Source organism: Pyxicephalus adspersus, chromosome 1, assembly GCF_032062135.1.
Source record: "Pyxicephalus adspersus chromosome 1, UCB_Pads_2.0, whole genome shotgun sequence".
Lineage (NCBI taxonomy): Eukaryota > Metazoa > Chordata > Amphibia > Anura > Pyxicephalidae > Pyxicephalus > Pyxicephalus adspersus.
In genome coordinates, this window is record NC_092858.1 from 18,593,207 (window position 1) to 18,605,712 (window position 12,506).

The 12,506-nt window shown below is 36.9% G+C and overlaps 1 protein-coding gene across 11 annotated transcripts in view; it reads left to right on the forward strand.

The window, feature by feature from the left end:
• The window catches only part of GRIA4 (glutamate ionotropic receptor AMPA type subunit 4), a 185,214-nt gene that overhangs the window by 50,605 nt on the left and 122,103 nt on the right, over positions 1-12,506 (forward strand). For all 11 annotated transcript variants that reach the window (XR_011919677.1, XM_072403131.1, XM_072403132.1 and 8 more), the window contains exon 3: positions 7,804-8,043. Coding sequence is in view for 10 of the 11 variants with exons in the window: in XM_072403131.1 (XP_072259232.1) it covers positions 7,804-8,043 (240 nt within the window). In the remaining variant the exon portion in view is untranslated. The remainder of the gene's footprint in view (positions 1-7,803; positions 8,044-12,506) is intronic.

Here is a 12,506-nt window from a genome sequence, read left to right on the forward strand (position 1 = left end):
ATCGCTGGATAAACGCAGGAAAACGCTTCCATTGAACTCAATGGAGGCTTTTTCAAGCGTTTTTAAGCTTTTATGAAAGCTTCCATTGAAAACAATGGGGGCTTTCATAAACATTTTTAGCAGGACTTTGGAATCTGGAAGCCCCTTTTAATAAGGAGACTCCCAGATAAAGTTCCCACGGTCCAGGAATCCCACAATGACATTATGATTCATAATGTCATTGTCGGATAACCTGTAAAAAATAAAAAAGAACAAGTTTAAAATAAAAAAACATACAAAAAAAATTTAGAAAAAAAAATGTTTTTTTTTTTTTCCTCCCAAATTTTTGCTGTCGAATGCAGCAAAATTGCGGGTCGGGTCTACCCGAATTCGAACAGCCATATTCGGGTCGAATATAGGGACAACCCGAATTCGAACATCAACACTACTGGTAACCATGTGGCTTTAGACCACATGTCTGAAGAAGGCCTGAATAGTGTAAATCCAGGGAAGAAAAACGACAGCATATGATCAGCCACAAACATAAAGCCCACTTTTCAAATAATAGTATATCACTCCTCTCAGGTACATGATGGAAAATCCAAAAATATTGAGCCAGGTCAAAACACTTTTATCCAATTACTGAAAACATAAAAAAACACCCAGAAGCTTTTCTCTAGTAGGGGCCAGTCTGTTTCTGTGTTCCAGCTAAATTTCTGTTCATGAGTTTTCTTATTTCTCCTAAATGTGTCCCAGTGGATCTATAATTACTAGACTGTAACTTTCCTATAACTGTACTTAGCAGCATTCTGTGTTATGGTGCCATAGATCAAAAGCCCGTTTCCTCGGGCCTTGTACAGTAAGAAAGTATTATACCAGCTGTATTAGTCTCAGGGAAAACTCGATTGCTTCGAGATGTCACCGCCGGCAAATAAAAATAGATAGAAGCTGCAGGTCTGGATCGCATGAAGAATAAAAAAAGAGTGATATGAGTCCTGTCGGCAGAAGGTAAATATTAATTTCTTTGCAGTTTGTGTGTGTTTTATTTTATTCATGCAAAATGGACTGGAAGGATTAGCAAGCAATTTAAATATTTAGTTTACTATTTTTTATGTCTATCTCTGCCCAAAGAACGCCAAAATCAAAGAAATATGCAAAATGGTGAAAGCCTGAGTATAAATATGTATATTACATGGGCGCATTACTTTTATTTGTTGCAGTTAAAGTAGCAATAAACCGCAACAAAGCTATTTTTTACTTTAAATTCCACTACTTGATCTTTATGGTACATTTTGCAAAATGATCCCCAAAGACCCATTTACTATTCCAGTGTCGCCTTCTCCGTATCAGCATTGCTTCCTCCAAACTTTCTGTTTTGGGGTAGGGGGTGAGGACTGATGGCTTCACTTACCTGTTCACATGACTGTGGAAGGTATGGCACAGTCGCTGTCATTTAGAGAATTGGTAGGTGAAGTGAAAGAGTTTGTAGGTTTAAGCTCCGGCACGCACATAGGGATGGCTATGCTGGGGCCCCAAATGTCCCAGCAAGACATAGTACCCACTCCATAGGCAGAAAAGGTGCTACCAGAAAATTTTGGTAAAGCGTGCACAGAAAACAAGAACATTAGGGAATAAAGGAAATAAGGTATGTGGCTAGATTTATGTTTTATAATAAGAGTTTTATAATAAAAATCCAAAGTTTCTTAGTGTTCCCTAAGCAATGGCAGGTTTCATATCTTGTCCATAATGACCATAAATATAATTTTCCTCTAACACAAAATATGGGGGCACTTGGCTGACCACCAGTGTAGGGGTGTATGGTGTTTTTCTAAGGCAATTATTATAATAATTTTTATATTAAGATTTATTGACACAATGGGCCTGACTTAGTTCAAGGCTGTAGAAGATAAACTATCATGGGAGAACTTGCATGATCCAACAAACCTGAAATGGATCTGGTCCATGAATAAAAACATTTGCCAACTAGTAGCTAACGATTCTTAAGAAGTTAATTCCTGGTTTGCCTAATCACCCAGGTTCTCCAATGATGGTCTTCTCTAGTCTTGGAGAGCTTTGTTAAACCAAGCACTGTTATATGAAAACAAAATCTCTTTACAATACACAGTTCTTTAGCCAAATACCTATAAATAAATGTTTGTGGGAAGGTTACAACAGTCACAAAAGATAATATTTAGGTTGTGAGCTCCAATCATAACTAGCTTACATGATACATCCGTGTCCTTTTGGCCCTTTAAGCCAGAACGCTCACCTGCGTTTCTTTCTGTTCCTCTGGAGGGAAATAAGACTGAGATGGATTTGCAGTTATTTCTAAGTTATTGTCAAAGGGGACACTTGACAGATAAGCTCCATTCAGTAATGTGATGGCAGGTAGCAGATGTCAGAATATTTCTAGACAGCAGAAAGAGGATTTCTTGAAAGTGTGCAATCTTTTTCGACACATCCTATAAGGAATTATTTATCAAAACAGACGCAGCTACAAAGGCAATATAAGGCCAACGTTTCTTCAATCAGTGTCCCTTTGCCTATATTTTCCTTGACTATTTGTGTAAACAGGAAAGGGGAAAACATCATTTGGAACATCTAAAGCACCTGGTGGCAAAAGAAAATGTAAACGTTAATATGGAGAGCAATGTTGATGGGGAAATGTAATCATAAATAAACCTGGAGAAGAACTGGGAAAAATGGTACATTGAACATCATAGGTACTTACATGTTCTCAAGTGCCTACAAAGGTTTTTATTTATGTAACACATATAGTCCTTCCACTACAGAAATAATGGTAGATAGGGGGCTTGTAAATGCAGACAGTACAATCAATTGTAACCAAATTGCAACTCTATATCCCATGCAGCCCCATATTTAAACCTCAGTCTGTTTGCAGTTAATAAATTAAAGTCTGAGCTTCCAGTGCTAACCTTTAAAATCATTACAAAATGTATTTATTGAAATGATTAAACCATAACCTTTTAAAAACACATTCTTGCTCAGTATAACAGCTGCAACCCCTATGTACTTTATGTTACTATTATATTATTATTATATTTATATACAGGCAGTTATTATTAATACAAATATATAAAGTTCCAGCATTTTTATGGTGCTTGAGTTATATCTCATTTTAAATTCAGCAAATACTTATATTTATTTACAGTTCAGCAAATATCCCTTTTTATACAAAACTTTTACAATTTTAGAATATTGCCATACTTGTGATCTCAGGGCTGTTTAATTACAAGGGTTCATGTATTCTTTTTTAATGCACACTTGATACTCTACAAGTTATATTTTTTTCACTGGCCCTATGAAGAGTCTTGCCCTGATTCTCGAAGGCTGGAGAGGATACACTTTCATCAGTGAAGCTGGGTGAACCAGGAAACCTGGAATGGATATGGTCCAGAGTTGAAAACATTTGCTTACAAATAGCTAATGACTTTTAGGAAATACATTCCAGGTTTGCTGAATCACCCTGCTTCACTGATGAAAGAGTATTTTTTCTAGCCTTAAAAAGCTGTAATAAATCAGGGCCAGTGGTTCGAACTGTAAATGTCCAAAGCACAAAAGAATACCTTCACCAAGAGTTAGTTGAGCCAGAGAGTAGTGCCAGCACCATACACCTCTATACAACTAAAATACACAGGGCTATGGGTGATACAAATAATGACTTTTATACATGAATAAATGAAAAAGCCTATTGAATTGACAAAATCAGTAACAAAAGAAAGTGTCTGGAGTGACACAAGTAAGGTCAAACCAATAAAAACTGGAATAAAGGGAGACAGAATTTAGGTACAGTTAATTGTTGTTAAATGTATAAAGTAATTCTCTACACTATCTCACTATTTCCCAAAGGTGACTTATACTTTGTTTTAATTACAAACGTTAACTCACATTTCAGTGTAGCATGTTTTTCTGTGCTTTGAATTCCCATTGTCTACAATTCATTATATTGTGACATTGCTGTATGTCTGCTGCAATCATTAAAGGTTGTCGCTTTCCAGGATTTGCTTATGCACATTCAGTTTATACTTTGTTCTGCAATACCATGTAAAATGATTCCTTTGTCCTCTTCAATGGCATATTGCACCATGAGCTGCCAATTTGAAAGTTTCATATGCATGTTTGGACTGAATTTGAATGGTAACAGTTGTCTGAAAATCTTTTGTTGTCATTTTGTTTAACTTTTGGTGACTGTGCTTTCTGTGTACAAACAGATTATATTGTGTCCATCAGGTCTTTGCAATCTTTGCATGTCCACCCTGGCAATACAGTTTATGGATCATGTAAGCTGATTCTCATTAGAACTTTACTTAAAGTATGAATACCAAAGACCTTTTTTGTCATTCCCATTCCACCTTTTCATTAAATCTGGGAATCTGTTCCTTCTGGACTATTAATAAATGAGGTCCCTTCAAACCACAAACATAAATGAAATGTTTATTTAGATCCAATTTTTCATGACATTGCCAATTTTGAATTGTAGTTTATGTAATAAAGTTTTGAATATAAGGACATCAATAAAACATACTATTAAAAGATCATTTATATACATATATAGATGTAAATATTAAAGCATTACATTTCACAATCATTACAAACAGTAAAGGTACAACAATATGCAAGTAGTATACCACAAGTGCAATACATATGTACTGTATATGGTTCTTCTTAAGTAAGGAGCAAGTTGGCCTTGAAACGTTAGTTCATTAGTTTCTGAGCGTCTTTGAGTTAGTGACATGGACTTTGGACTTTGTAAATCACTGCGTAATATGTCGGCACTGTATAAATACTAGTAATAATAGTAAGAGTAATAATAATATGGCCCCCCTTTTCTTAGTACTTGATGGCGATTGTTTACATCTGCTGGGACATGTTCACATGCTCAAATTTAGAGCAGAAGGTATTTGGATTTTTTGAAGGGATAAATTATTTAATGGTTAATTGAAGTATAACTTTAAAAGTTGCCATGAACATAATCATTTGTTTTATCCTGTGCTAGTAACAGGTTTAAACATTTTGGCCAAGATTTTATTCATCAAGTTAATTTGTGTCAGAATTTTAATTCAAACGTAGAGGCAAATATTTTATTTATTACAGATTAGAAATAATTTATATATTTTCAGTTTAATTGGAATATGTGAAAATAAGATAGACGTTGGTATTTAAATCTCAGTTGGTTGCTCTGCAGTCCTTCAGTGTTTGATGAATAGGAAAAGATGGAAAAGTCATTTTGATACATGGATCCATTTGTGGCTTCCTATTTTATTCTACTAATATAATTTATTTGCTCTAATGCTGCAATGTTTGTATTTGTGTAAAAGTTTATTTAAGAAAGAATAAAAATTAATTACTTATCATAACAAAGGGGGAGGATTATTAAAATTGATTTTATTTGTGTAAGGAGCACATATGGGTATATATAAGCCCACAACAATAAGAACCAGTTCACATTTGAGAGATAAAACTCCACATGGTAATGCTGGTGTGCTGCCATGCCTGATTTCAAATGGCAACCCATGGCTGTTGTATGGGCTGCACTTCAAACATGTCCACCTAGTTTTATAGACAAAAAAGTGGACACTTTGGCCTTTTAGGCTCAGGGAGTGACAAACACATTGCATTTTTGGCAAGATCATCAGGTATTTTTGGGGGAATTGCCAAAAATCTCTAAACATTTAAACTTAATGCAGCTATCACATCCAATGTAAGGGAAGTTTATCTCTCTAGTAAATTGACTTTAACATTACTGACCCTTTACTGAAAGTTTTTTAGTGAAGAACACAAAATAGATTTCATACTCCTTTCATAATAACTGACTGTCCCCCAAAGAATGCCACAGAACAACAATCTAGTATGTAAAAGGATTGTTGTGCTAACAAAGGTTGTCCATGTGAAAATGTTATTTGATGTTAATTTGCTCTCCTCTTGTTATTGCTAACAGAAACACAACCTTGATTCTCATTACTTTAGTACTTTAGAACTTGACTTTTATTTTCAACATTATTTAAATTACATTTTTCCAAAATTAGCAGGATTATGTTGTTCGAGTGTTCTTTCATGTTCTTCTTCTCCCATGGATTGTAGACCTCATTTCCACTCCTTGTGGGTTGTGTTACATTGTATAACTTTTGTATAACCTTGTATAACATCGCATTGTATAACCTTTGCTGAGGCTAAAACATAGTACCAGCTATTTGCTATATCAAACAAAAATGATCATTATTGATTGTTTTAGATGATAGTTCAGTGAGGATTTCTGTATAGACCGGCAGGTTGTTTTTCTGCAGAGACCCCTGCTTTTTGTAAGACCCTGGTCCAGCCAGACACCAGTTCCCCAATCTATAGCCGCACTCTTTGCCTACAGCAAGCCACCGCTCAGCCTCGGGAGGCTAGTTGTGCTGTCCCAGGACACAGTTGCCCCCAGGAGTTTTGTGCACACGGGGTGGTGTCTGGCGAAGGACTGACAGAGGACCAGGGGACCAAAGATAATTCAGTGCCATGATTTCAACAGAAATACAGAGCCAGAAGTAATTTACAGGTAATCAATCCACCAGACAAGGTATTCAAGGGCAAGACAAAGGCAGAGTCGGGTCACAGGCAAAGGGTCAGTCCATGCAGCATACACTCACAGGGTCAGAAACAGGTTACGTCAGCAACAGTAAATCTTATAGATTCACACTCCAGCAAGTCAGCCTAGCTTAATGCTACAACAAGGACTGAGGACTGTGAGCAGAAAGGCTGTAAAGCCCTAGCAGCTGTGTGTGCTGGGGATGCCGATATAATACATCTGATGCTGCACAGCTAAAAGCAAGGGAAGCAGGGTTTGCTGCTATTTCTTTGTACTCCTTGCTGCTGCGAGTGACATTGCTGGATGAAATAAATGTGGTTTTAAATTGCGGTGCCCCATATTACGGAATAAGATAAGTGGCTAGATCAGCATCTCCCAACAGTTCTACAAAAAGTAAGAGCAGGAAGTGCCTCACTGCAGGGGAAACAATAGAATTTACATTGACATTGGCCAGCATGGTGGATCACTAACCTTTTGCTTGTCATGGAGGAACACCTGCCAACTTTCACCTGAGACTTCTCTCAAATGAATATTTTAGGTGATTCATATAGTAAGGAGCTTGAGATTTAGACCACATGGGATACTTTACTCTACTTAGTTGAGAATTTTGTGGACTTGATTGCGATTTATCTACTTCATTCAGTTCCCTAGTGAACCTCTAAAAGTTTGCATGTAGCCACAAATGCCCTCAGTTTGCAACTGTGCGTGATTATGTGTGATTAATTTAGGATGATTGCAGCAACCTTGATCATCTAGAGACCACTAAAAGTGAATGACTGTTATTATTCTATAATAATTCACAATCAGTTACAGGCAGTTTTTAATCACACAGCTCAAGTGGCTGAATATAACTATTTAAGTTAAAGATAGAAGTTTCTTATCTTTATACTTGTTGCAGATTGGCGACTCAGAGTACTGCACGTCAGAATGGCAGTCACACAATTAGGATTTTCAGAAGTGTTTGTTAACAGAAACCTCCAGTATTTGTCTTACTGCAAATTCCTTTTAACATTTTAGTGAATTTTAGATATTTTTTCAAGAAGCTAAAAATATGCCCTGCCAAGCCAAAAAGTGTAAGAGCCCATTCAAAAGTAAGGTGGAGGAGACGCACTGTTGAAATCATGGCAGTGCCACTTGTGTTTGCAATTAATTTCCAGATCTGACGTTTTTAAGGAAATGTAGAGTACAACTTATGTCATCTATTGCATTCTAAGCCATTTTTGTATTTCTCTTTGCAGTTTGCTCTCAGTATTCAAGAGGAGTGTTTGCCATCTTTGGGCTGTATGACAAGAGATCGGTACACACCCTGACCTCATTCTGCAGTGCTTTGCACATTTCCCTCATCACACCCAGTTTCCCAACGGAGGGTGAAAGTCAGTTCGTGTTGCAGCTAAGACCATCATTACGGGGAGCACTGCTAAGTCTACTAGATCATTATGGTTGGAACCATTATGTGTTTCTGTATGACACCGACAGGGGTAAGTTGATGAACAATTATTAAATGTCCTTTCACTTTGCTTTGGGCACTTGTTCATTGAGAAGTCAATAGTTTGATTTCTTTCATTTTTTTATTTTGTGACTTTTTTAATGTGTTTTTGCACATAAACAAACTCTAATCAAAATATAAATGGCTCTGGAGGGGTGCAATATTTGGCACCAGTTGGGTTTTTACACGTTTCTTGAAACTTAGGAGGGAATGTCCCGAATGACCGTGAGAGCTATAAAAAGGACTACTTATTCCTCTTTTAAATATAATAACAGAAAATTACATTTTGGTTAAGTTTTTGTTGGTTTTGCATATGGTAAAGCACTGTTCCCAAAAAGTTGTGTTTAGGTCCCAACCCAATGCTGCATTTATTAATAGGGAACCTTGCATATACATAGTTGGGGTAATTAGTGGCCTGGCAGCTTGGATTAATTACCTGTGTGGTTTCCTAACCAACATGCACTGTTGGTGGGACTTGTGGACAGGTTTGGGGGATAATTTAAAACTCTTGAATTCTAGTTTCCTTTGTGTATTTCTTCTCTATCTGTGCAGTAATCCAACGCTAGACAACAGATACACCTGCACTGAAAGACTGATAGAGCTTTAATGACTATGAAAATAACTAATTATTCTACTCCTCCTGAGTCTAAATGTAAATGTTGGTGAAGTTATTTTCAATCTGAGTATATCTGAGTTTGAAACATTTTTGTTATTTTTTGATTAGATTTAGTTAGTTTAGTGGTGTTTCTAAAATCTGTCTTCAAGCCCAACCTATGGTGCATGTTTTGCAGTTATCATTTTATAGGTTTGGTCTCATCAGTATGGATAAATTACCTGTGTGATTTTTTACAAAACATGCACCTTTGGGGGCATGAGTCCAGGGTTTGGGAAACCCTGGAGTAGAGAATGGTTAAAAAAAACAGATTTTTTTTTTTGGGGGGGGTTGTGTCTGCACTTTGTACAGTAAGGTTTCCTATGGTAAAGACTGGTCAGGTGCAGGGTGATTGTTTTTGTATTTAAACCCCTGTAGTTTTCTACAGCATGGACTAAGTGCCCCCCTTTCACAGCTGTGCTATCCTCACAGGCTTTGCATGGCCCAAAAAAAAAGATCTATTTATGTAATTAGTGTACACAAAGTGGGTTGTATATCATTCATGGCTTTAGAGAAAAAGAAGGAAATTAAAACAGTTGTGGATCAACGTTCAGCTTTAAGTATTGGATTACTCAAGGAAAACTCAACAGGTTTGTAAACAAGCAATCTTTGTTCACTAATAAAAAATCCAAATAAATTATGTACAGATTTAGGATTAATGAATATGCAAAAAAATCAGATCAATGAGCCCTATAAAATCTTTTATAACAATCACTAGTTTATAGGATGGAGTAGTACAGAGTTCCTACTTCATTTTAATGTAATACCGTACATTCTAGCCAATCCAACTTTCAGTTAAAGCTCATAGGCATGTGATGTTCCTACCCTGCTCCAAAGTACATAAAGAATCAAAACATAATATACAAAATATTTGATTTTTATCCAAGTGTTTTTTTCTTCAAATGTGACAAATGTAATAATTCAGCTTGTGTGAAAAGGTTAAGGCTACTCCAACTCAAAGCAAACTTCTGCTATGCACCCTGGAGCTGGAAACCTGACAATTAGTCAATGTCAATGTGTTGTCCTTGCTGTTGTGGATGCAGTGTGGTTCTTCTACCAGTGAAAGAAAAGCAGAATCTGCCTCAGCTCGAACCCCATAGAAAAAACAAAGCAGATGCAAACGCATGCAGAAAATAGTTCTCAACTACTCCCATCTGGTTGAATGTGAGTGGTTATAAGAATAATTGGGGTTTTACTTCACATCTGAAATAGCCCTAAATGTTATTTAAACTTTTAGTATTTAAATAATACATTTTCATAGAGGTCTTTGTATCACGCCACAAAGTGTGGTGGTCTGCGGCTCTGGCCGGTGCGCCCCCCAATGGGGTCAAGAGAAGGACCCTGCTGGGGGGGTGTACCGGTCAGAGCTGCGGATTATGTCTCTCATACGGATTGTAGGCTCAGGGCGGTGGGCAGATGGGCTCAGACCTCCGATGGGAGAGTGTGTGGGTTCTGGTATCATGACGTCACTCTGGGGGAAGTTTTTTCCCTTAACACACGGCTCCCCACTCATGAGCAGTCCAGAGTTTGTGGATTTAGTGGTTTGTAGGTCTGAAAAGGTTGACAACCACTAATCCAAGCTGAAAAACAAAAACCAGAACAGAAATACACTCATGTATTTTGTAATGTATCAAGATAGCCGGTACATAAAGGGGGTCAATGTGTGGCCCCATTTGCCTGGTCCAGGGGCAGTTGATCCCCCTTTGTTGTTTCAGGATTTGACTTTCCTATACATCGGTACACTTATAATACAGCAAATAAACACAGGAGAGGCTGCAAAACTAAATTTATCACTTAGATTGTGAACCTAAATTGTAAAAATTGCCTCCTTCAATGTTCATGAGCGTTAACTGCAGGCTCAAAGTTGTCAGTCCGAGCTGAGAAAACTTGAAGCCGGACTTTTGCAATCAATAATTATAAGGACACACATTTACCAGAGTTTTATAATGCACCACTTACAGGAATATTGTCTCTCTATAAACAGACAGGATTACTGGAGGAAAATTGCAGACAGAATGTTGTGTTCTGTATCAGGTTGTCATGGCCCATGGGAAATATTCCTGTAGTAATAATCCCACAAATTGCTCTGTTATAATATGATCCCTTTGATTTTGTAGAATCTATGTTCTGGTTATGTTTAGGGCTTGCAGGTGCCTCCAGAGACACGTGATTTATATGTCAATATCACAACTAGCAAAGACATCTCATTTATTGGTATTATGTATTTTATTGCCAACTTAAAATGGTTAATTCAGGGTTGGGGGTTGTAAAATTTGTTTGTTTTATGATAGAAATAGAAAAGGAAAGCTGCAGCTGAAATGCTCCTATATGAGAACTTTTTATCAGCAAAGTATATACATCGGGGTTCATATAATGGAAAATATACAAAGTATATACATTGGTCTATATATATAATGGAAAATATACAAAGTATATGCACTGGGGTATATATGAAATGGAAAATATGAAAAGTATATACATTGGGATATATATAATGAGAAATATACAAAGAATATACATTGGTGTGAATATATTGGGGTATATACAAAATGTATACATTGGGGTATATATAATGGACTATATACAAAGTATATACATTGGGTATATATAATTGGAAATATACAAAGTATATACATTGGGTATATATAATTGGAAATATACAAAGTATATACATACAAAGTATATACATTGGGTATATATAATTGGAAATATACAAAGTATATACATTGGGTATATATAATTGGAAATATACAAAGTATATACATTGGGGTACATATAACGGGATATATACATTCAAGGTATACAGGCTCTTCACAAAGCAAACTGAATTATTTCCCTGCAAGGGATATATTACTTAGCCTGATAAATTAGATAAAGCTGCTTATGTCAAATATCCAGTCATTTGCTAGACCTTTTTTCCCATTTCCTTGCACGTGATAGGGTACTCCATCACCACATTCACTTAGCTAGGTGAATTATCCCTAGCAAAGTGACAATTCATCTTGGTAAGTGAACCGCCTAAATACCATTAGAAAATCACCCCACGGTGAAATCTGTCTCCGTTTCAATACCCTGAAGTGTGACTTTCATTAAAACATTTAGAGTTTTTCACTGGATCTTTATATCATTATACAAAAGGGTGGCTAGATTTTTAAATTTATTTATTAATTTTTTTTTATATTTTTTTTTGGGGGGAGGAACCCTCCCTTGTCCAATCCCACAAACAATTGGATGACACCATTTCTTCTATAAAAGTTATACGGTGATGTCAACCTACTGCCATCCTAAGCCTCTTTGGTCGGTAAAAGAGCAGGAGCAGATTGATTAGCCGACCTCTTAATCTACGTACACACGTCCAATGGTTCTTACCCGATAATTGGCTCAGGGCCGATATCGGATGAGAATCTGGTGTGTGTACAGCGCCTGTCGTCCATCGTCCGAACGACCGTCATGGCAGATCCACGTACGATGGATGACGAACAATCGTAATAGAAGTGAAGGGGGAGAGCGCGCAGCAGGGTGCCACTCCATCGTTCTCCCCTTCCCCTCTCCATAGAGCAGAATGGTGCTGTATGTACAACACTCGTTCATGCATCGTGCAGTGCTTAGTCGTTGAAAAGGATTGTGAAAGATCCTTTCTAACGACAATAATTGCACGTGTGTATGCAGCTTTAGTTGAATCGTTCCACCAGCACAGTCTTTGCCAACATATTTGAATGCACAGCAGATTGGCTGCTAGTACTGCCCCTCCTTCATCCGATCCTTCTGTATTAGAAATGACTAGAGGCTAATATCAGTATTGT